The sequence below is a fragment of the Salmo salar genome, chromosome ssa15 (assembly GCF_905237065.1).
Source record: "Salmo salar chromosome ssa15, Ssal_v3.1, whole genome shotgun sequence".
NCBI lineage: Eukaryota > Metazoa > Chordata > Actinopteri > Salmoniformes > Salmonidae > Salmo > Salmo salar.
In genome coordinates, this window is record NC_059456.1 from 77,514,596 (window position 1) to 77,540,113 (window position 25,518).

Here is a 25,518-nt window from a genome sequence, read left to right on the forward strand (position 1 = left end):
GTATAGATCAAAGGGGAGAAGACAGGTTAAAGAAGGATGTTTAAGCCTGGAGACAATTGAGACATGGATTGTGTGAGTGCCATTCAGAGGGTGAATAGCAAAACAAAAGATTGAAGAGCTTTTGAACAGGGTATGGTAGTACAATAGGTGCCGGTGCAACGGTTTGTGTTAAGAACTGCAAAAGAACTGCAACGCTACATCCATTTTTGGAATTAATGATATATAACCATTGATTCTAAAATAATATATTTTTAATGTCTCACTCACCCCATCAGAGCCCAAAATATATGCTTGCTTTACACCATTATTTGTAAACAATATAATTGTAAACACACTGTATAAACATGGCTATATAATTTTGATCTTATGGATGGTCAGTCCTTGAATTTATTTGAGGGTGGTTTTATTTCTCCAGCGCTGTCCCTCAGCTGTTTACCCCAAAAAAAGTGGTGGGTTGACGGCTTTTTTGTTTGAATCACAGATTGCCCCTTTAAGTGCTTACCGGACAAAATGCAAGTGTCCATCCAGATCAGGGCTCTCCAACCCTGTTCCTGGAGAGCTACCATCCTGTAGGTTTTATCTCCAACCCTGTTCCTGGAGAGCTACCATCCTGTAGGTTTTATCTCCAACCCTGTTCCTGGAGAGCTACCATCCTGTAGGTTTTATCTCCAACCCTGTTCCTGGAGAGCTACCATCCTGTAGGTTTTATCTCCAACCCTGTTCCTGGAGAGCTACCATCCTGTAGGTTTTCACGCCCTGTTCCTGGAGAGCTACCATCCTGTAGGTTTTATCTCCAACCCTGTTCCTGGAGAGCTACCATCCTGTAGGTTTTATCTCCAACCCTGTTCCTGGAGAGCTACCATCCTGTAGGTTTTCACGCCAACCCTGTTCCTGGAGAGCTACCATCCTGTAGGTTTTATCTCCAACCCTGTTCCTGGAGAGCTACCATCCTGTAGGTTTTATCTCCAACCCTGTTCCTGGAGAGCTACCATCCTGTAGGTTTTCACGCCAACCCTGTTCCTGGAGAGCTACCATCCTGTAGGTTTTATCTCCAACCCTGTTCCTGGAGAGCTACCATCCTGTAGGTTTTATCTCCAACCCTGTTCCTGGAGAGCTACCATCCTGTAGGTTTTCACGCCAACCCTAATCTAGCACACCTGATTCTAATAATTAGTTGGTTGATAAGCTGAACCAGGTTAGTTATAACTGGGGTTGGAGCGAAAACATACAGGAAGTTAGCTCTCCGGGATCACGGTTGGAGAGCCCTGATGAAAAAAATAAATAAAATAATAATAATAATAATAATAATAATAATAATAAAAAAATATATATATATTTGATCTAGATATTGCACCTGGGTCATCTTTGCATCTCAAGACAGCATTAGCTCACTAAGCATTTACCGTTTAGCTTTCACCACACTAGCATGCTACACAATAACAGTTGAGGCTGTCACATGTCTAGAACTGTGTCTGTTTGCTGGCATACATACTATTTTTAATGTGTCCATTTTATCTAAAGTTAACAAATAGTCATCGGAGCTGCTGTTCATTTTGTCTGGTTTCAGGTGGTGACCTTTGCACCTATTCACACTTTTCCCCTCACCAGTGCCCGAGGCTACCTTCCACCAGGCTCTAGCAGTACAAACGCACTACAACCGACTGGTGGACAAGTTCAGCCAGGACTCAAGCTTCCTGGAGGAGGCTCTAGCCAGGTAATACAGAGAGCTGTATGACCAAGCAGAAAAGACTAGGGCAATAGAGGGATTGTAGACAATTTAAGGATCTGCTCCTTTTTAACATTTTAATAGCACTATCAAAGTAGATTTCACTGGCAGTTTATTCAACATACAGACATGTCATACAAGAGGGGAGGACTCAGGTTTTGTAGTTTAAATTAACCTTTTACTGCAGTGGGCTAAATCAGGGTCACACAGAGTGTTTCTTGGTAGTCTTAAACAAATCTACTTTGAAACAAAAGTATACACCTCACACACATGGTTATGGGCTTAAAAAAAGGAAGACACCTGTACCATGTCAGATATAGAGTTAAAATGTATTACATTTTTAGTTTGCATCCCAATATTACACATTATGTACATCACAGACGATAGAAATATAGAAACACTGGCTTTTCGGTTGGTTTTTGAAATAATGTTTATTAACTCTGAATAACATGAGGTCACTAGGTCATTTACTGCAGGAAAGGGCGACAGGGCAATTCCACCGCTTTTCACTGGGAGGAACCAGGTAGGGTGTTGTAGTTCTATTTAAATGTTAATGAACTATATCAGATATTAAGAACATTTGTATTAATCTAATTTAGGAACAATTAAGATAGGATGTTCACACTACTTTATGAAAAATGTCCAGTCCATAGTTTTGGGTCTGAATCGCTCAGACTACATGTTGGACCAGAATGGCTCCCTGAAACAGAGATCAACATCATTGCTGCCGGTGGGTGTGGTGTTTCTGCATGCACACCAGACGTCCACCAGTATGTTCACATAACTAGCTATCAAATGATTTCTTTAAATATCCCCTGTGAAGTATTTTTTTCTAAATAAGGCCTATTATTATTTCATCATTAGGCACATTCTGAAGAGGCCTGGTCAGCTGGATGAAAGCAAGCATGTCCTAGACAACAACCCTTCTGCAAGTCTGGCTAAGGCCTGGGACCTCTACGGCTCAGAAAGATGGGCGTCAGAAGGTTTTCATATCACTTTAAATGTAAATGATTCAAGCTCCAACTGGCAATGCTAACTATCTAACATTCATTCACTGCAGGGCAGTGGTCCCGTTTCTGGTTGAAGTATTTTTTGGGCCATAGATATATTGAGAATGAGCTATGGAACAGGTAAGTTTGGTTGGATTCCTAGGTGCTTATTAGTCAAGTGAATTATCTGTTCTCACACAATGAAGTCATGAGTGTCCACATATTGTCTGCAAAATGTTTTTTTTTTTTGCAGAAGAATTCCTGTTATACGAAGACGATTTGACGACGTATCTAAGATGGGATTCCTTGCTGAAAACGAGGATATTTGTTCTATAGTTACTTGTTGTGACCAAATGGATTGTTAGATTTCTAACAAACATGTAATTATGTTCCTGACATGAAGCTTGTTTGCATTTAAGCAAGTCAAACTCTATTCATATCTCTTGTTGTTTCTCATTCTCTCTGCAGAGATGGAAGAGGTTGCTATTGTATATTTCCGCTATGGGTACATTCCTCAGAACTACACAGAACAGGTTAGACGGTAACATCCTGTCATTGTACTTCACCTGTGGTGGCAGGTAGCCTAGTGGTTAGAGCGTTGGGCCAGTAACTGAAAGGTTGCTGACAAGGTAAAAATCTGTCATTCTGCCCCTGAACAAGGCAGTTAACCCACTGTTCCCCGGTAGGCTGTCATTGTAAGTAAGAATTTAACTGACTTGCCTAGTTAAATAAAGGGCTTACAGCATTTATTTAATTTTAACCTTTACACGGACTACTGAGAAAGGTTATCATTGACTGTAATGTATGTACCCCTTAAATTCACAAGACTGATTCAGAGACCACTTCCCAGTTCCTCTATCTATGATGATAATGATACTGTTGGATTGGATTTGGCCCTTTGATTCAGCAGTAATAATCTTCCCTGTATGATTTTGTGTAGAGCTGGGAGGCTGGCCTCATGATGGAACGTTCTATGGCTGTGAAGTGTCCAGATATCAGTACCCACCTGGCTGGCACCAAGAAGGTCCAACAGGAACTGGCCAGACCTGGTGTTCTGGAGAGGTTCTTTCCTGGTGAACCTGACGTGGTGGATCAGATCTGGGCCACCTTTGCAGGGCTGTATAGTCTAGACATGGTAAGAGAACCTGGTTAAATGTTAACATATTACCTCTTCTCTTTACAATGCTGTTGTAAATGGTTAGCATTTCTTTTTCAATGACCTTACTTGGTCACAACAGGGACCAGAAGGTGACAAGACTGTGGCTTTGGCAAAACCAGACCAGTTTGTCCTGAAGCCACAGAGGGAAGGTGGGGGTAAAAGGACCTCAGCTCTTCTTACAATGAGTGCATTAACTAAAGGTCGCCTGGTGCCCCGGGTGAGCTGAGATTTCACTTTAGGACCATTGGAATGGTCTACAATGTACAAACTCTACCCACTCTGTGCCCCAGGTGAGGCAAAACGAATGCACCTAGTCTCTTGTGACCCTGACACCGTCATGCTCTGGCCTGTCTGTTGATGTGTAGAATTCCTCCTCCTGTGGGCAACCACATCTATGGAGCTGAGATCTGTCAGGTACTGGAGGGTGTGACATATAGAGGGCAGCTTACATCCGGATGGACAAGATCCAGCCTGTGCACGACTACATCCTGTAACGGGGGACTCTGCTAAAACTCAGCACTTGCATATGTGAACTGGGCACATTTGGAGCTTATGCCAGGTATACATACAGACAGACATGCATATTTTTGTCACAATATTATTAATTGACTGATACATAAATGTCCTGGATGGTGTTGTGGTGGCAGAATTTCCCACAAATGTTATTTGTGTTTGCACTGATCTCTGGATTTGATTTCTCATAGGAGCAGTCACATGGTGCTGAATAAGTGTGCTGAGGACCAAGAGTGATGAGCGCTCTGATGGAGGTGTGGCTGCCAGAGTAACAGTCCAAGACAACCCACTCTTCATCTGACTGTCACTGTCCTTTTTGATACTAGTGTATTTTGACTGGTCTATAAATTAAGCCAATGGATCCATACTATCCAAGGATGAGTGTAATGTCTGTCATCCAACTATGCCCATAATGTATGTAGGATGTATGTGCTGTTATGTTGAATTTGATGTGGAATTGTTCACATAGCCTGTCTGATGGTACAGATTAAATGAATAGCCTATCCAATGAAATGCAGGAATCGGACCGAGCGAGAAAAGTAGAAATAATCATCAGTTTTCATTAGCACTTTGCTGTTGATTTCTTCAACTTATTCAAATGACTGGCAGGGATCAACCAAGTTTAATAATGTAGAATTATGATGAGTTCATACAGCGGTAATTGATTTGGAAAGTATATCACAATAACTGCTGTTACTCAAACATGGAGAATGGTATTAGGATGTATGAAATGCAGTTCCTTAGTTTGAACACCAGGTGACAGTAAAGGGTAAGATATTTCCATAGAGAAAGACATTAGCACACAGGCAGTGCTATTGAGGCAATCTCCAATTTGAAGTAGTCAATTTTCTTCTATTATTTTTATTTCACCTTTTATTTAACCAGCTAGGCTAGTTGAGAACAAGTTCTCATTTACAACTGCGACCTGGCCAAGAAGAAGCAAAGCAGTGCGACACAACAGGAGCAAAATAAATAATATGGTGAGGTAGTTGGATGGGCTATTTACAGATTGCCTATGTACAGGTGCAGTGATCTGTGAGCTGCTCTGACAGCTGGTGCTTAAAGCTAGTGAGGGAGATATGAGTCCAGCTTCAGTGATTTTTTCATGTCGTTCCAGTCATTGGCAGCAGATAACTGGAAAGAAAGGCGGCCAAAGGAGGAATTGGCTTTGGGGGTGACCAGTGAAGTATACCTGCTTGAGTGCGTGCTGCGGGTGGGTGCTGCTATGGTGACCAGTAGCTGAGATAAGGCGGGGCTTTACCTAGCAACAACTTATAGATGACCTGGAGCCAGTGGATTTTGCGACGGATATGAAGCGAGGGCCAGCCAACGAGAGCATACAGGTCGCAGTGGTGGGTAGTATATGGGGCTTTGGTGACAAAAGTGAATGGCACTGTGATAGACTGCATCCAATTTGCTGAGTAGAATGTTGGAGGCTATTTTGTAAATGATATTGCCGAAGTAATGGATCGGTAGGATAGTCAGTTTTACTAGGATATGTTTGGCAGCATGAGTGAAGGATGCTTTGTTGCGAAATAGGAAGCCGATTCTAGATTTAATTTTGGATTGGAGATGCTTAATGTGAGTCTGTAAGGAGAGTTTACAGTCTAACCAGACACCTAGGCATTTGTAGTTGTCCACATATTCTAAGTCAGAACCGTCCAGAGTAATGTGGGTAGGTGTGGGCAGCGATCGGTTGAAGAGCATGCATTTAGTTTTGCTTGCATTTAAGAGCAGTTAGAGGCCACGGAAGGAGAGTTGTATGGCATTGAAGCTCGTCTGGAGGTTAGTTAACACGATGTCCAAAGAAGGGCCAGAAGTATACAGAATGGTGTCATCTGTGTAGAGGTGGATCAGAGAATCACCAGCAGCAAGAGCAACATCATTGACGTATACAGAGAAAAGAGTCGGCCCGAGGATTGAACCCAGTGGCACCCCCATACAGACTGCCAGAGGTCCGGACAACAGGCCCTCCGATTTGACACACTGAACTCTGTCAGAGAAGTAGTTGGTGAACCAGGCGAGGCAGTCATTTGAGAAACCAAGGCTGTTGAGTCTGCCGATAAGAATGTGGTGATTGACAGAGTCGAAAGCCTTGTCCTGGTCAATGAATACAGCTGCACAGTATTGTCTCTTATCGATGGCGGTTATGATATCGTTTAGGACCTTGAGCGTGGCTGAGGTGCACCCATGATCAGCTCGGAAACCAGATTGCATAGTGGAGAAGGTAGGGTGGGATTCGAAATGGTCGGTGATCTGTTTGTTAACTTGGCTTTTGAAGACCTTAGAAAGGCAGGGTAGGATAGATATAGGTCTGTAGCAGTTTGGGTCTAGAGTGTCTCCCCCTTTTGAAGAGGGGGATGACCACAGCAGCTTTCCAATCTTTGGGGATCTCAGATGATACAAAAGAGAGGTTGAACAAGCTAGTAATAGGGGTTGCAACAATTTTGGCGGTTAATTTTAGGAATAGAGGGTCCAGATTGCCTAGCCCTGCTGATTTGTAGGGGTCCAGATTTTGCAGCTCTTTCAGAACATCAGCTATCTGAATTTGGGTGAAGGAGAAATGGGGGAGGCTTGGGCAAGTTGCAGTGAGGGGTGCAGGGCTGTTGACCGGGTTAGGGGTAGCCAGGTGGAAAGCAAGGCCAGCTGTAGAAAAAGGCTTATTCTCAATTATCGCGGATTTATCGGTGGTGACAGTGTTTCCTAGCCTCAGTGCAGTGGGCAGCTGGGAGGAGGTGCTCTTATTCTCCATGGACTTTACAGTGTCCCAGAACTTTTTAGAGCTAGTGCTACAGGATGCAAATTTCTGTTTGAAAAAGCTACCCTTTGCTTTCCTAACTGCCTGTGTATATTGGTTCCTAACTTCCCTGAAAAGTTGCATATCGCGGGGGCTATTCAATGCTAATGCAGTACGCCACAGGATGTTTTTGTGCTGGTCAAGGGCAGTCAGGTCTGGAGTGAACCAATGGCTATATCTGTTCCTGGTCCAACATTTTTTGAATGGGGCATGCTTATTTAAGATGGTGAGGAAAGCACTTTTAAAGAATAACCAGGCATCCTCTACTGACGGAAAGAGGTCAATATCCTTCCAGTATACCCGGGCCAGGTCGATTAGAAAGGCCTGCTCCCTGAAGTGTTTTAGGGAGCGTTTGACAGTGATGAGGGGTGGTCGCTTAACCGCAGACCCATTACGGACGCAGGCAATGAGGCAGTGATCACTGAGATCCTGGTTGAAGACAGCAGAGGTGTATTTGGAGGGCAGGTTGGTTAGGATGATATCTATGAGGGTGCCCGTGTTTACGGATTTGGGGTTGTACCTGGTGGGTTCATTGATAAATTGTGTGAGATTGAGGGCATCAAGCTTAGATTGTAGGATGGCCGGGGTGTCTTGGACTTTCCAAAAAATAAAATGTCAAAGGTTTTTAGAATGATTATGAAAAACCAGTATCTCTCATCATTCTCATTTGGGCCTTTTGCAGAGGTCAAATAGTGGGTATAACACTGTGTGCTTATCAATGAATGGATAGTTTTTGAAAACGATACCAATATACTTGAGATATGCAACTGTTGTATTAGCCATCAAAATACTCATGTATGGTCCTAATACTGATCCTTATAAGGTAGCCTATACCTATGTTTAGCCATTCCATTCTTTGTTCATGATCTACCAACTCTCTAGAGGAGACAATGGGGCCAGATTGACTATCCTTTAACAACAAACACACACAACAGCCAGTTTGACCTGGATGTTATCTCGCCCTCTCTGTCCCTGGCAGTGCTGTTGTCTACTCTGCCTGTGTGTTTTATCCTGCTGTCATCAGAGCTCTTTGTTATTGTTCGCCCGGTGCCACACATTCCAGGAGTTGGGTCATCAAACAGATGGACACACAGGTCACTCTCAATGGGCTGCATTTCCCGCAAGGCTTTGGCTGTATTCCACTTTACTTCCTGGACTGCAGCAGTGGAAAATGAACTGTGTTTGTTCCCGACAAAAGTTGCTCTAGGGGTCAGGATATGTATTATTCCGGTGATCACTAAGCAGACAGTTTTTGGCCATAGGTTTCCTTTCTCAGAAATGGCTCCGCATGACTCCCAAAAGCTCACAAAGAATTGTACCTATTTTCTCCATGAATGACTCCACTGTTTGTTTCCTTGCCAGTTTGCTCACATTCTTGGACAAATTATTGGCAAAGGTAGTTGAGAACGCTTGAGAGAATGGTTGTAGTGGATTAGCCTTCAACTCTGATCACGGGCTAAAAGCAAACTATTGGAGTTAACAAGCTGGTTACACAAGTGGCCCAGATAGCAGTGCACTGTGGTGAGAGTGGCAGAGACTGCAGACAGAGGCGCCAGGTCAGAAAGGAATGACAGGAAGTGGGTCATGACAGGGTGGAAGTGGGTCACAGTGCTCCGGCTCTGCATGGGAGGACAGGGAAGGACAACAACACTGAGACAGGACTCGGAGTAGCTTCCCTGCCTGACTCACTTTCCTGCTGCAATCCCTACACCACTCTGTTTTGTCCATAGACTGTAAAAAATAAACTGTCAAATCAAATGTATTTACTACGAATCACTTAATTTTTTATTCTACACCCTCTTTTGAAAATAAAGTGTGTTTTCGGCAAACCTCTGTCAGGCTTTACTTTCATTTAACCTATGTTATTTTATTCACACCTTACAGAAAACCCTACTTGGCTACTATTTACTGATTCCTCTCAAAGCAGCACTGGTGGAAACAGAATCTGAGGGTTTGGCAGTTGCCATGACAACAGCTATAACTAAGATGATGAGCAGGATGAAGAGATCCAGGCAGTGGTACTGAATCCAGTTCAACTCATGGGCCGCTGCCCTCACATGATCTGCTCCTTTGTGCCTCTTAATAAATTCACTCCAGAAGATCGCCAGGAAAAGGAATTAACAGGACAGTCCTTATGCACGGCCCAAAGCTTCGTAATCTTCTCCTTGTACGTTTTGTCATTGATTATCTTATTAAGGGCCTTCAGAATTTTGTCTGAGGTCACATCATTAATACTGAGGACTTTTCCCTCGCCTTGTGCTGCCATGCGCTGCACGTTGGCACACCGGTCACCAAACAAGGGCATCATCACCATGGGCACACCGTTACAGATCCCCTCGTGGATCCCATGGATCCCTCCATGTGTGATGAAGGCCTTGACTCCTGAGTACAGGTATCTGCAAGACAGGGGCTCAAGCAGGGACACTCCTCTGTCTCAAGGTCATGTGGTCTGTGTAGTGTGAGGGGACATAGGAGGCAGGGAATGGGCACTGGCTGGCCTCAAACTCTACACCACACAGGGGGCAGTTATGGATGAAGAGAGAGTCTCCAACGATGACACCAACAGGCTAAAAGGGATCAGTCAGGGTTTGCATCAGCTTCTTGTTATATAGGAGGTTTGTTCCTAAGCACTGTCAGGGTTTGGTAGTAATGCCACACAGGGAGGTCAGGGTGATGTAGTGCTGCGAAGGCCCCCTGCTGCTACCCCTGAAATCACCACCACCACCCTGTGTCCCCTCCGACCAAGCTCCTCCACTATGCTCCTCATCCCAGTCCAGTGGCTGCCGTCCATGGGCATCAAGCAGCTTCCCAACCTGAGGGAAGTCCAGATGGAGGCAGAGCAGCTGCCCTCAGAAACACTCCTCCTTCAGCCATAGGATAGAGTGGTCACTTCACTTGGTTATACTACAGAATAGAGGGAACTATACAAACAGACAGTTAGAATCGGGAGTGAACAGTAGCCGACAATTGACAATGTAGTTTCACTGTGTTACTGTGGATTTAAATAGAAAAAAGTTCTGTCAAGAGTTTGAGAGGAGAATACATGTTACACACATTCAAATTGAAGTGGAGTTTAGGATGATGTGTTGCAATGGGCTGAATCAGAATCAGCCGTTTGTATTTACCGATATGCCCAGTTTACTCCCTTTCCTGAAAACAAATGCATATTGGGAATGTTAGTGTTTCCTAATATGTTGTTTGATTTTTGAAGAAAGGCCACCAGTCTTGTTAGTAATGCCAGTTGTCAGCATGTCAATAAGGAACACTTCAGGGAACCTCCCCCACAGTCTACACACAGGGCTCTGTCATGGGAGTAAAGTCCAGCACAGACAACAGAGCAACTAGAACACCAAGGGATTTGGATCTCTCTTATTCTTTAGCTTCAAAGCGCTGTTACTACGTTATCTCCCTTTATTGTGTGTTCTCCCCCTGACACTAGCACATTTCCTTGTCCACGTGTTCATGCCCAGTGATTTGGCAGAAGACCTTTAGAGTAGATCTGTTAAGTGCAGATAATATGGTTGCATCCCGTGGAGACAAAGGTCTGTGCCAGCGCGCTTCACTCTCTTTGCTCAGTCATCACAGTGTGATAACATCCTGTCCTAACGACTGGAGCGGCTGGCTGAAAGGAGAACGACATGCAAGCAGAAGACAGACAGGAACCCATCCGGCCCATCACACTACCATTGACCTGAATGTGTACTGGAGGTAGGCTGTAGCCTCAGAGGAACAAATGTGTTACAGTCACACGAGTCAAGGTTCAATTCCTGTTGTCAACTTTTAAGTTCTTCATTATTGTAAATTGGAACTTTCCTAACCCCAACTTCCTCTTCCACTATCTTAATGAGTAATAAAAGACTTGAATGAAAACTCAAAAAGCCTAAGAATGCAGTTACAGAGGCACATTCCTTGGAAGACTTTGCATGCATGGAAGACTTTGCATACATGGAAGACATTGCATACATACTTATCATAAATAGTCATGTAATTGTATGACAAAGTACATGTTAGCTTGACTGTGAAAGCCACAAATGAACAACAACAAGCAGAAGCAAGTATTGACACATCGGCATCTCCTCAACTACTCTCACAGGAATGAGGAAGTGAGTGATGCACTAGTTTACGGGAAATTAGTGGGAGGGGTTGATGGGAATGCATGGGGGTGGTTATGGGGATGACTATGACAAATATTTCAACAGAGAGAGAGGAAGAGAGAATAGTGAGGTAGAATGCCTTAAACAATTGTAGCCAGAGGAAGCTGGTAGGAGGAGCTACAGGAGTACAGGCTCATTGTAATGGCTGGAATGGGATCAATAGAACAGAGTCGAACACATTGTGTCCATGTGTTTGATGTGGTTAATACCATTCCGTTGATTCCATTCCAGCCATTACAATAAGTCCGTCCTCATATAGCTCCTCTCACTGGTCTCCTCTGATTGTAGCACAGTAAAGTCGGATTTGATATCCATATTTGTTTCTGTGTGTGGTAGTGGCTGGATTCAATCCGTATTGCAGAACTATGGCGGAAGATCCACGTTATGGCTCAATACACATTTAAAGGCAATGTTCCCACGTTGGCAAAGACTGGGTTCACGGTAAATGCTGCATATGGCGGCTCAATATGAAATGACCTTTACATTTTAATGCGGATCTTCCACGATACGGATTGAATCCAGCCCCAGCAGGCCTTCCTTCCAACAAAGACTATTCTAGGGTTCAATATGGTGTTTTGCTGATGTGTCCAGCATGCCACCAAAAGCCGTTCTAAACATCATGTTCATACAGCTTAGGAGTTCACTGTCATGCAAAACTCTGAAAACTCTCTCAGGACTCTATTCAATCTATATTACTGAAGTGTTACAGATTGCGCAATAGAAATGTAAAGGTAATTTCCGATTGAGCCGGCATATGCAGCCTTTACCGTGAACATGGTCTCCGCTAAAGGGAGAACATTACCTTTAAATTTCAATCATGCTGTAACTCTGAACTTCCATGATACGGATTGAACAGAGCCCTCAGTGAGTTTTCCAAAGCAATTGTACATAAACAAAGATCTAAAAGACAAGACAACCCGTCAATAACATCTCCTCTTGTGTATAAACAATGTTATTTACTAATGGGTGAGTCCAAGGGGTGAGTCGACAGGCTCATGCTGACAGTTGCCGTTCTGACTATTGATGTGTGTCTCCCTCCCTCCCTCTGCCTCAGAAGGGGAGTGACAGGAATCTGCTTGTGGTCTGGTCACCACGCCCTCCCCTCTGCCCTGCGCTCCATGTCATCCTGTTTGCCTGTTTGCTTGAGAGAGAAAGCTGACCTTTCCCTTAATAGCCATTCTGGCCAACACAATGTGTGGAGCTTTGAGTCAGGCAGCAGGAATGCTGCACTCCCGCAGGCGGGGATGGGGACACTGCAGGTAGCGCCAGCCCCAAGGAGTCAGGGTCACCCTGAGACTTTTCATTCCTGCCTTGGAAACCCCTGAGGCATGCTGTAGGCAAACATTGACTTAGTTATCTCCCACACTATAGCCAGCCTTCCTCTCAGGCAGCTCTCCCATGTACTGGCTTGTTGCAGTAGGAGGGTGGCTGGCTGGCTGGCCAACTATTGGATCCGTCACAGATGTGAAAGTGCTGGAGTGGATAGCTGGGATAGCTGTCCGCCCTCTCTAATTAGTCTGTCTGACTCATTCACAAAAATGTGAGAACAACTGCCATGCCTTGAACAAGTGCAGCTAGAAACTCTGCGGTGCAGTTGATTATATCTAACTTTCACAGAGAAGAGTAAAACATGAGATGTGAGCCAAATATATATCGCCGCATTTGATACGCTTATGGTGGGAAACAGTTTTGAATGTTTTTTTTTAAGAGCAGACGCTTTGCAGAGGGTATTTGAGATCCAGGCCACACACGCAGGCAGTGATGAGGACCAGGATCACTGACTAGTAGAACACCCTGCTATACAGGGAGAGACGGGTCACACTGACCTTACAGAGCACTGTGCTCCAACAGAATGACTTCTACTCCCTCAGTGCGGTTTGTGTGTGTGTGTGTGTGTGTGTGTGTGTGTGTGTGTGTGTGTGTGTGTGTGTGTGTGTGTGTGTGTGTGTGTGTGTGTGTGTGTGTGTGTGTGTGTGTGTGTGTGTGTGTGTGTGTGTGTGTGAGTGAAAAACAAATGTTTTGGGCAGCATACTAAACATACCTTGTGAAAGCACATCCCTTAAAGTAAATGTCAAGCAGCTAATCATACAGGGGTGTTCCTGTGTTCATGTTGTGTATGATGTCCAAAACAATCGACAGCCAGGACTCGTCAGGCCATATTATGACTATCAATTTTGGATTGTTGCCTGTGTTTGGAAATATGGTATATATATGTGTTTCTGGAGTTCTTCCGAAGATGTTCTTGAGAAAGATTTGGGAGGGGGGAGTTCCTGCAACAGCTGGAGTTTCTCTCTGTTTCCCAAGAACTGTTTTGCAGGGAGTGGTAAACAGGAATGAGCATGTAGAAGGCAGTGGAGGCTGCTGAGAGAAGGACGGCTCATAATAATGGCTGGAAACGAGTGAATGGAATGGATGTATTTGATACCATTCCACCAATTCCGCTCCAGACATTTCCACGAGCCCATTCTCCTTATTTAAGGTGCCACCAACCTCCTGTAGTAGCTGCAAATAATCAGCCATAAACAATGGTCAGAGTTGTACAGATCTATTTAAGATGAGCAATACTGTTAACACAAAACTATTAACACATGCATTTTCCGAGAGAGAGAGAGAGAGAGCGAGAGAGAGTCGAAGCAGCAGGTCCGAGACAAGGTAGAGTCAACAGGACACTAACTTACCACCCTGAGACAAGGCTGAGTATATAGCCCACGAAGATCTCCCCCGCCACATAGGCCCGAGGGGACACAAAACTTGACAGGAAGATCACATGAGTGATTCAACAAACTCAAGTCGAGTATAGCGGGAAAATAAGCCACAGATGACATACAGTGCATTCAGACATTTTGTTACATTACAACCTTATCCTAAAATTGATTATTTTTTTTTAAATCTTCCTCAACCTACACACAATACCCCATAATGACAAAGCCAAAACAGGTTTTAGGGAAAAAAAATGCAAACTGAAATACATTATTTACATAAAGTTGAAGTCAGAAGTTTACATACACCTTAGCCAAATACATTTAATCTCAGTTTTTCACAATTCCTGACATTTAATCCTGGTAAAAATGTCCTGTTTAAGGACAGTTAGGATCACCACTTTATTTTAAGAATGTGAAATGTCAGAATAATAGTAGAGAGAATGATTTATTTCAGCTTTTATTTCTTTCATCACATTCCCAGTGGGTCAGAAGTTTACGTACACTCAATTAGTATTTGCCAGCGTTGCCTTTAAAGTGTTTAGCTTGGGTCAAACATTTTGGGTAGCCTTCTACAAGCTTCCCACAATAAGTTGGATGAATTTTGGCCCATTCCTCCTGACAGAGCTGGTGTAACTGAGTCAGGTTTGTAGACCTCCTTGCTCGCACACGCTTTTTCAGTTCTGCCCACACATTTTCTATGGGATTGAGGTCAAGGCTTTGTAATGGCCACTCCAATACCTTGACTTTGTTGTTGTTAAGCCATTTTGCAACAACTTTGGAAGTATGCTTGGGGTCATTGTCCATTTGGAAGACCCATTTGCGACCAAGCTTCAACTTCCTGACTGATGTCTTGAGATGTTGCTTCAATATATCAATTTTCTCGCCTCATGATGGCATCTATTTTGTGAAGTGCACCATTCCCTTCTTCAGCAAAGCACCCCCACAACATGATGCTGCCACCCCCGTGCTTCACGGTTGGGATGGTGTTGTTCGCTTGCAAGCCTCCCCCTTTTTCCTCCAAACATAACAATGGTCATTATGGCCAAACAGTTCTATTTCTGTTTCAGCAGACCAGAGGACATTTCTCCAAAAAGTACGATCTTTGTCCCCATGTGCAGTTGCAAACCGTAGTCTGGCTTTTTTATGGCGGTTTTGGAGCACTAGATTGTTCCTTGCTGAGCGGACTTTCAGGTTATGTTGATATAGGACTTGTTTTACTGTGGATATAGATACTTTTGTACCGGTTTCCTCCAGCATCTTCATAAGGTCCTTTGCTGTTGTTCTGGGATAGATTGGCACTTTTCGCACGAAAGCATGTTCATCTCTAGGAGACCGAACGTGTCTCCTTCCTGAGCGGTATGACAGCTGCATGGTCCCATGGTGTTTATACTTGCGTACTATTGTTTGTACAGATGAACATGGTACCTTCAGGCGTTTGGAAATTGCTCCCAAGGATGAACCAGACTTGCGGAGGTCTACAGTTTTTTTCCGGAGGTCTTGGCTGATTTCTTTGGATTTTCCCATGATGTCAGGCAAAGAGACACTTAGTTTTAAGGTAGGCCTTGAAATCCATCCACAGGTACACCTCCAATTGACTCAAAGGATGTCAATTAGGCTATCAGAAGCTTCTACAGCCATGACATCATTTTCTGGAATTTTCCAAGCTGTTTAAAGTCACAGTCTATTTAGTGTATGTACACTTCTGACCCACTGGAATTGTGATACAATGAATTATAAGTGAAATAATCTGTCTGTAAACAATTGTTGGAAAAGTACTTGTGTCGTGCACAAAGTAGATGTCCTAACCGACTTGCCAAAACTATAGTTTGTTAACTAGAAATTTGTGGAGTGGTTGAAAAACGAGTTTTAATGACTCCAACCTAAGGTGTATGTAAACTTCCTACTTCAACTGTAGGTGTTCGTTTTGTCCAGGTGGGAAAGCGCAGTGTGGAGTGTGATTGAGATTGCGTCATCTGTGGATCTGTTGGAGCGGTATGCGAATTAGAGTGGGTCTAGGGTGTCCGGGAGGATGCTGTTGATGTGAGCCATGACCAGCCTTTCAAAGCACTTCATGGCTACCGACATTAGTGCCACGGGGCGGTAATCATTTAGTTAGGTTACCTTCACTTCCTTGGGCAACCTAAGTGTATGTAAACTTCCGACTTCAACTGTAAGTACTCAGAGCCTTTGCTATGAGACTCGGAAATGAGCTCAGGTGCATCCTGTTTCCATGGATTCTCCTTGAGATGTTTCTACAACTTGATTGGAGTCCACCTGTGGCAAATTCAATTGATTGGACATGATTTGAAAAGGCACACACCTGTCTATATAAGGTTCCACAGTTGACAGTGCATGTCAGAGCAAAAACCAAGCCATGAGGTCCAAGTACTTGTCCATAGAGCTCTGAGACAGGATTGTGTCGAGGCACAGATCTGGGGAAGGGTACCAAAACATTTTTGCAGCATTGACGGTCCACAAGAACACAGTGGCCTCCATCATTCTTAAATGGAAGACGTGTTGAACCACCAAGACTCTTCCTTGAGCTAGCCAGCCGGGCCAAACTGAGCAATCGGGGTGAAGGGCCTTGGTCAGGGAGGTGACCAAAAACCCGATGGTCACTCTGACAGAGCTCTAGAGTTCCTCTGTGGAGATAGGAGAATCCTCCAGAAGGACAACCATCTCTGCAGCACTCCACCAATCAGGCCTTTATAGTAGAGTGGCCAGATGGAAGCCACTCCTCAGTAAACGGCACATGACGGCCCACTCGGAGTTCGCCAAAAGGCACCTAAAGGACTCTCAGACCATGAGAAATAAGATTCTCTGGTCTGATCAAACCAAAATTGAACTCTTTGAATGCCAAACGTCACGTCTGGAGGAACCCAGGCACACCTAGTCAGGATCGAGGGAAAGATGTACAGAGCAAAGTACGGAGAGATCCTTGAAGAAAACCTGCTCCATAGCGCTCAGGACCTTAGACTGGGGCGAACGTTCACCTTACAACAGTACAACGACCCTAAGCACACAGCCAAGATAATGCATGAGTGGCTTCGGGATAAGTCTCTGAATGTCCTTGAGTGGCCCACCCAGAGCCTGGACTTGAACCCAATCGAACATCTCTAGAGAGACCTGAAAATAGCTCTACATTCTGAGGTATTGTGTGTAGATTGAAGAAACAAAAACAATTTAATCCATTTTAGAATAAGGCTGTAACACAATGTGGAAAAGGTCAAGGGGTCTGAATACTTTCTAAATGCACTGTATGTTTGAATATGGTACAATCATAACTGAGTTAACATATTTTGGAAAAGTTTACATTGCACAGTATATACTTACAGAAATAATCTACCTGAGAGAAAATTGGGTTATTTTATTTTCAAACAGTCCTTCACTGTAGATTGGCTTTGTCCTGATATTATGATGACTCAATCCAAAATGCATATTTTCCCCATTCAAAGGAGCTCCATAGCTGAGGAGTGAATGAGTCATCGATTCTCCATCCATGCAAATACAACACCCTTATTTGACTCTCATTGTAAAACAGGTTTGCATGATTTTGCCTTCCTGAGTTCAGGCAATGAGTAGGCTACTTCATTGACTGAGTCCTATCAGTCCCATCACAAGGAGGACAGCAGCACTTTATGGGGCAAGACAAAAATGGTGGCAAGATTAAAGGTTTCATGGCAGAGATTCCACTTGTGTATCATATTTGACATTATAGACTTTGTTGGAGTTAAAAATACATTGCCTTGCTGTACGATGTTAATATTCAAAGCAGCCACCCACATGTCAATTGTAGTACACACCCAGATTCTCAGAGCTTGCATAACTATGCCATCTAAAGGAAATGTTCTGTGGTTTTGATGATATCTCTACTACAGGCAAATGTTTTCCAGGTAGAGGATGCATACAGATAGAGGGTTAGACAAGTGTTGAGAAATATGTCAGTGAGATAAACCAAAGTGCAATGGCTTAGAAACCACAATACAGTGTGCATTTACAGTAATACCCAGCCCACATGGTCATACAGGTCCTCTCGTTGGGCTTTGGACATATACTGAAGCATGCATAAGCCAATCAGGTATAGTGAGCAAGGATAGGCAGAGGATTACAGAGGCTTGGGGAGCGTGACCCCCATGGTGGGTGGGGAGAGAGGAGGGGCCAGGTTGGCAAAGCTGGGGCCTGGAGAGGGGGCAGGGCAGAGGACCACATGCTGGGCCATCTCTGCTCAAGGAATTAAGATGAGGGCATGCCTGGCTACGTAGGTGTATTTGAATACTTACTAAACAAACAGCCAAAATTTGTGACAAAATTGTCTACCTCTATGTTGTTTCTACTGAAATACAAAAGGCAAACGCTACAGATATGGACTACTAGACCTTCATAAATGCATCTACTTTGCCTTCTGAGATGATTTTAGTAAAGTTCTGATAACAGATTTGCAGACTGAGGCCAGGACCCCCGCGGTATAATCGCCTTTTATTAAACGTAACCTGCTTTCTAGATAAACCCTTAAGAACATAAATCAAAGTTTTTTAGCTTGACTTATAAACAGACTAATGAAATCTGGACCATGTCTCCTTGTCAACTTTGCACACTGCTACTCATGCTCCCGTTTGATTTTATTTATAACAACGTTTCGACCCTTAGGTCTTTATCAGGCATCAATATCCCAGGTGGGGGTGAAAGGTCCTATATATAGGGGCAGTACTCATTGACATCACTTCCTGAAACAGAAGGTAAAAATATATAACATAGGTTCACAATATTAACATTCAATGTATCAAAATATATGATCATACACAAGGAATGTGATCAATATTTACAGTAATATACACTACCGGTCAAAAGTTTTAGAACACCTTCTCATTCAATGGTTTTTCTTTATTTTTACAAATGTCAACATTGTAGAATAATAGTGAAGACATCAAAACTATGAAATAACACATATGGAATCATGTAGTAACCAAAAAAGTGTTAAACATATATTTCATATTTGAGGTTCTTCAAATAGCCACCCTTTGCCTTGATGACAGCTTTGCACACTCTTGGCATTCTCTCAACCAGCATCACCTGGAATGCTTTTCCAACAGTCTTGAAGGAGTTCCCACATATGATGAGCACTTGTTGGCTGCTTTTCCTTCACTCTGCGGTCCGACTCATCCCAAACCATCTCAATTTGGTTGAGGTCGGGGGATTGTGGAGGCCAGGTCATCTGATGCAGCTCTCCATCACTCTCCTTCTTGGTAAAATAGCTCTTACACGGCCTGGAGGTGTGTTGGGTCATTGATAGTCCCACCAAGCCTAAACTATATGGGATGGTGTCGTGCCTTGACTATCATTAATGTGTTAGACTGTTATTTTATAAAATAATTACATACCACGTTCAATTATTATGCAATTAAATTAATCATATAACAATTAATTAAGTAGTAATCTGGGGCACCACGCGAAAACGTATTTAACGAGTTACTATCTCCCGAATTAAACTCTTATAAGATATATTCATATCTATAGATAACAGCCGCTTATTAATGTATTTTTACCACATATCAGTCTCATTCTGAATGTCATTGACTTCAAATCTGCACGAACCCTAGTCTACATGATGACTCAGCGATAGTTATGGTTTAATTATTTATTTACTAACTAACTAAATAATCACACAGAATTACATAAACACACACACAGGATAGATTATACGTTGATTACTAACAATGCAAAGAAAAGACCCTAGTGGACTAAACCGATATGATGGCTTGTTACACAAAATGCGGATTCAAAAGAGAGGGAAAGGGAGAGACAAATATGTTGGTCTGATATGTTAATTCTACACAAAGGGTTTTATGCACCCAAAAAAATTATAAAGCATGAAATGAAATGTATGCATTCACTACTGTAAGTCGCTCTGGATAAGAGCGTCTGCTGAATGACTAAAATGTAAATGTAAATGTAAAAGGGGCGTTCCATGATGTCGACATAATGTCTGTACTCACGTGGGTGTGGTCACTGACTGGTTAAGACTTTACATGAAAACGAATACTCTCATTTAGAAGGCTAACATCACATTACATCTTCTCACAAATAAGTTCATATTTAAACATATAACTTCCACAACATTTAGATGTGAATCTGATAACTGGGACGTATACATTTGTAGAGGTACAGTTATTTAGTTATACCGTCCTTCATGATATCACAAAACAACAACTGTTGGACATGGTTATTCTTTAAATATGTGTTTGGATGTTTGGATTACAGAAATATTGTTTCATTATCCAGCCTTTTGATGTTGTAGTTTTGGCGGGAGGAATCTCCGTGTAACAAAAGGTTTCTTTCCCCTCAATCCTGCAGAGCCCAAAGGCAGAGTTTCTAAAAGGTATTTACGACCCTCATAAAACGGCCAACTTCACCCGTCTCCCCCTCTGCGGGAGAGAGAGGGCGGTGTAGAGCAGACTCACTGTAACCTGATCCTTTGTATCGGGTTGCATTATGTAGTAATTGCATTATGTAGTAATCTATGTGTAATCTATCCTTTGTGTGTTTACGTAATTCTGTGTGATCATTTAGTTAGTTAGTAAATAAATAAGTCAATTGTGTATCGCTGATTCATCATGGAGACTAGGGTTTATGCAGATTTATAGGATTATGCAGTAAAAATACATTAGTAAGTGACTGTTATCTACATATATGAATATATCTTATAAGAGTTTCATTCAGGAGATAGTAACGCATTAAATACGTTTTCCCGTGGTGCCCCAGATTAGCATATGCGGAGATCATCTGTTCATCCATACTGCAACTCACAAACACACGGCGGATGGAACCAAAGATCTCCAATTTGGACTCCAGAACAAAGGACAAATTTCCACTGGTCTAATGTCCATTGCTTGTGTTTCTTGGCCCAAGCAAGTCTCTTATTCTTATTGATGTCCTTTAATAGTGGTTTCTATGCAGCAATTCAACCATGAAGGCCTGATTTACACAGTCTCCTCTGAACAGTTGATGTTGAGATGTGTCTGTTTCTTGAAATCTGTGTAGAGTTTATTTGGGCTGTAATTTCTGAGGCTGGTAACTCTAATGATCTCTACAGCAGAGGTAACTCTGGGCCTTCCATTCCTGTGGCGGTCTTCATGAGAGCCAGTTTCATCATAGTGCTTGATGGTTTTTGCGACTGCACTTGAAGGAACATTCAAAGTTCTTTACATTTTCTGTATTGACTGACCTTCATGTCTTACAGGACTGTTGTTTCTCTTTGCTTATTTGAGCTGTTATTGCCATAATATGGACTTGGTCTTTTACCAAATAGGGCTACCTTCTGTATACAACCCCTACCTTGTCACAACACAACTGATTGGCTCAAACGCATTTTTTCTCTTGTGTTTGTAGTTGAAATACCAGGCTCATGGTAGACATTATCTCGTGAAGTAAAACAAGTTGGTCAAAAGTCAAGGTAACAAAAATATTTATTGAAATCGTATAAAAATAGTGAACAATTTACAATTCTAATTTGAATGAAAACAAAACAATCCAAGCCGCAAACATGCAACAAGAGGTGAAAACAATGTTGATGTATGACAAACACACTTGCTTACTCAGAACATTGTCAATACATCCAAATTAACAGCAGACAAATAACTAACAGTTACCATCAGGAACTTTCAACATACATTCAAATGGAAGTGCTTTGAAGGTTATTTACACACACATATATACATACACATCTGCTCCGAAGATTAAGCCATAAATATGGTCAAAATAGTTAAATAATATATGGGCCCTTCAACAACTGTGGAATGAAATATACAGCCGAAATTCTCTATAAATAAATAAACATTTCCACACAGCTCGAGAAAAAAAAAAATCACACAAATATTATTCACAATAGCCTTATTCCTAGCCTGTGAGGTGAAAGATAGACATGTTTACTCAAACAAAAAAAGCATTTAATATTTTAGTGTGGAGCTTTGCATTGCAGTGTGCATTCACGTCTGGGTGAGTGGTAGTTGTGTGTAGACAGGTGCTAAAAGCTCGGAGGTGGATGCAGGAAACTGAGGTAAGTCTTCCGGTTTTTGTTTGCACAGGTTTGTGTGTACTATAGGAGGTTCTCTGGCCGCTGTCGATATTGGAAAATGGCAAAGTCTTTACTGATCTAGTCCTATAAGACAAAAGCAGGAAATAAAACCTTGTAAAGTAAAAAAAAGAAAGAAAAAAGATATGTTGGCTTCATGAAATTCAAGTATTTCCAGGGTCCTCAACAATCTGACACACCAAAGGCACTTCGATTTGCTCCTCTTTGCTTCCTCTGACACCCACTCATCAGTGAGGCAGGGCAGAGTACAATGGCTGGTTGGTAGCTAGCTAGTTATGTAACAAAGACTGTCCACTTGTTCATGCCTTCAGCAGAACAGATCACATGAGTAGGGATGGACTTCGTCCTTTCTGGTGTACATACTCTCACACCACAGCCAATATTACAGAGCAAGTCCTTCGTCGGGGTGAGAATAGCTTTTGATATTACAGTGTCCAATTAAGTAGCCATTAAGGATGTTTGGTTTTCATGAAGTCCAAAAGGAGAGTGAACAGGTGGGGTCTGGCCACAAGAGAAAGAGGGAGATATTTAAATAAAATGTAACGTCCTTCTGTATAGTCCATATTGTCTTTGGTGTACAGCCACGTCAGTCCTTTGTGTTGTACTAGTCTGTCAGTGCAGTGATACAGTCATTAGGCCACCACGGTGGTGAAAGCAGTAGGCTCGTGACTGATGCTGTGCAGTCTGATCTCTGTGCTCTGCTCGGCTGAGGACACTGTGCTCTGCATCCACGGGTGATTGATGATGTCCTCAAACGATGGCCTCTCAGCAGGCCTCAGGGACAGGCACAACTTGATCAACTGCTGGCACTCTGGAAGAACAATGGGGATAATGGTTAGTCAGTGCTTAGACTGGTCACCCAATGACTAATACATGAGCAATATAGTCCACCGGTGTAGCTTATTAGGTTTCAGGATGTTTTGTTCCAGTTATTGGGGCTCACCTGTGGAGATTCTTCGTCTGAAGAGCACCTGGCCTTGTACAATCTCCTCGTCCTGCTCGAAGGGGATATCTCCACACACCATGTCATACAGCAGGACACCCAAAGACCAAACTGTTGCTGACCGCCCATGGTACCGATGGTATTTGATCCATTCAGGTGGACTGTACACTCTAGTGCCTTTTGATAGAGAAATAACAATAATGGTTCATTTCAATGATGTGCTCAATTTCTATGAAGAAATACTAGCACAGAACGCTTTCAAAAATGGACACACAAAACTAATATTAAGTACTGATTTAATAAATCTGATTATATGGATTAAACATTGATAAATAATCACTGCGTGCCTTCTATTGAGGTCAAGCGCCAGTGAGCGTGACAGTAGGTGTGTGAGAGACTGAGTGTGTGGGAGGAGAGCCTGACATGTGACAATGTTTATAAACTTTGAGTTGTAAAAATGCACTTTCCCTCCAAAGGGTGGCGCCAAAATCAACACCTCCAGCTAACCACTAACACGGACTATGATTAGAGTATATCAACGAGGATGCTTACCATCGAAGTCGGTGTAAACAGTGTCTTTGAGCAATGCCCCGGATCCGAAGTCAATAAGCTTCATTTCGCCCGTCTGAAGATCAATGAGGATGTTTTCATCTTTGATGTCCCTGTGTACAACCCCACAGTTGTGGCAGTGTCGAACGGCTTCAAGAACCTGACGGAAGAAGTTCTTTGCCAGCTCCTCTGGTAAAGCACCTTTCTCAGTGATGAAATCAAAAAGGTCCTTGACCTTCTCCGGCCGATCCATGACAATAATAAAGCTGTCAGGTCGCTCGTACCAGTCCAGCATCTTTATCACGCCCCGAGCTCCATTTCCAACTTTCTTCATGAGTAGAACCTCCATGGGGACACGAGAGCCATTTGGCTGAAAATAAAATTGAAATCTGGTTAATTTCTGCCGCCAATTGTGAGAAGGCAATAATAAACGTGTCGTACCCCACGAATGATGCAGCCCCCCGGGCCAATTGTGATATGGCATGTGACCAACATTAATGTTGGTCACATGTTACTATAGCTCCCGCCTTGGGTCAAACAGTTTCATTTTGTATGATGCCAGATCTTTATGGCAATATGCATCATTCACCAGTTTCATTAAAATCGTGCCAGTGCTGTCTTGAGATATCGCGCGTGACGAACTAATGTACGAACGAATGGAACCAGACCCACAGTCCCCTGGACAACAACATACTATACATGTCTCTAAACTAAAATGCACAACCAAAAGCATCCTTACCAGCTCTCCCCACTGTGAGACCCGATCCTTAGCCACGTGTTTGACAGCAACCTGTGTGTGGAAAAAAAGCATCAGATCAATTAAACCTGATATTAGAGACGAGAAAATATGCAAAGATATGAATTGATAAACCAACTTGTATTTAAAAGATATATTTAAAGAATGCGACTGTTGACAATAAAATGTAAGAAATACTAACCAGTGCTCCATCTGAAATTCTTGTGCCGGAATACACCGTTCCAAAACCGCCACTTCCCAGCACAGAGCCGACCTGGTAAAGCTTCTCGAAAGGCTCCCTCTCTTTCCCTGTAAATATACAACAACATACGATTAATACAACTCTTCCACACAGTTAGTGTAATGTTACATGTGTGAATACAAATAATTGAAATACCCGAAAGGGAAACGGTTACTGTAGATTAGTTAAAATGAAAAATACAGTATTGGTAGTCTAGTAGCAAGGTAGCATAATGTTACTCGTTAGCTAATAGCGAACCTCCATTTACAAGACAAGCGTCATCTAACCTTGGTGAACTTGAAGCTGGATTTTCGCCGGCATATCAACGGTGGAGATATGAGCGAATGAGTTAAATTTAGACAGCAGCATTCCTGTAATCCACGAAATTGGACGATTTATTCTGCAAATATTCCGATGTGGTATCCAGTTGAACTATATCTGGCGCGTGACCCACGTTGCTGTAGGAAAAAAATGCGGCACCAATCCTCGTCTCATCCGGGTCTTGCGAAGACTCGTTATTTGGTCCTTTAACGTAAACGACTCCGTATCCAATGATTTGAAATATCGAGTAGCCTAATAATACAATATGACTGTTGATATACTGTACAATTACTTGTAAACAGTAAGCCAAATTGTAAAATGAAAAGAAAAACAGCTCCTCACGTTTTGCTAGGACACCGGCTCTTTGAATTTGAGGAAGGGCAGGGGAAGGACAAATATATATCCATAGTAAATGGGAGTAGCCACCACGAGTTCTATCGTCATTCTGTTCTCCGCCCACCACGCAGTCTCCACCAATGGGAACCATTATAGACTATACAAACGCACGTCAATCATATAATAAAAATAAAGAATAACGTGTAACCGGCTGGACTAGCCGTGGCGGGAATTAAAACGCGCCAAAAGAAGCCACATTTTCC

The 25,518-nt window shown here is 42.8% G+C and overlaps 1 protein-coding gene, 1 long non-coding RNA gene and 1 pseudogene across 3 annotated transcripts; 1 reads left to right on the forward strand and 2 right to left on the reverse strand.

The window, feature by feature from the left end:
* The first annotated feature begins 1,536 nt into the window (after positions 1-1,536).
* LOC106572075 (uncharacterized) lies at positions 1,537-5,411 on the forward strand. 2 transcript variants are annotated; one of them, XR_006759246.1, is made up of 7 exons: positions 1,537-2,456; positions 2,591-2,856; positions 2,969-3,095; positions 3,184-3,248; positions 3,656-3,850; positions 3,954-4,433; positions 4,579-5,411. It is a non-coding gene; the product is annotated as an uncharacterized lncRNA (long non-coding RNA). The 2 variants fall into 2 exon arrangements; XR_001321052.2 differs by having other exon boundaries at positions 1,537-2,496; positions 4,579-5,410.
* Positions 5,412-9,085: 3,674 nt separating this feature from the next.
* LOC106572286 (UDP-glucuronosyltransferase-like) lies at positions 9,086-9,981 on the reverse strand (annotated as a pseudogene).
* An 11,504-nt stretch (positions 9,982-21,485) lies between these two features.
* Positions 21,486-25,305, reverse strand: LOC106572073 (serine/threonine-protein kinase pim-1). Its single transcript, XM_014145875.2, has 6 exons — positions 24,886-25,305; positions 24,560-24,666; positions 24,361-24,411; positions 23,625-23,991; positions 23,073-23,249; positions 21,486-22,940 (listed from the first exon to the last, which is right to left on the reverse strand). Exons 1-6 carry the CDS (start codon positions 24,965-24,967, stop codon positions 22,762-22,764), a joined length of 963 nt encoding a protein of 320 aa, XP_014001350.1. The 5' UTR covers positions 24,968-25,305; the 3' UTR covers positions 21,486-22,761.
* Positions 25,306-25,518: the final 213 nt, after the last annotated feature.

Excerpts from the sequence above, each read along its gene's own strand:
- LOC106572073 (XM_014145875.2), bottom strand. The coding sequence starts at position 24,967 with ATGCTGCTGTCTAAATTTAACTCATTCGCTCATATCTCCACCGTTGAT. Across the intron at positions 23,992-24,360 it reads TCTCACAGTGGGGAGAGCTG|CCAAATGGCTCTCGTGTCCC; the intron begins GTAAGGATGCTT and ends TTTTATTTTCAG. Across the intron at positions 22,941-23,072 it reads CAGACGAAGAATCTCCACAG|AGTGCCAGCAGTTGATCAAG; the intron begins GTGAGCCCCAAT and ends TTGTTCTTCCAG.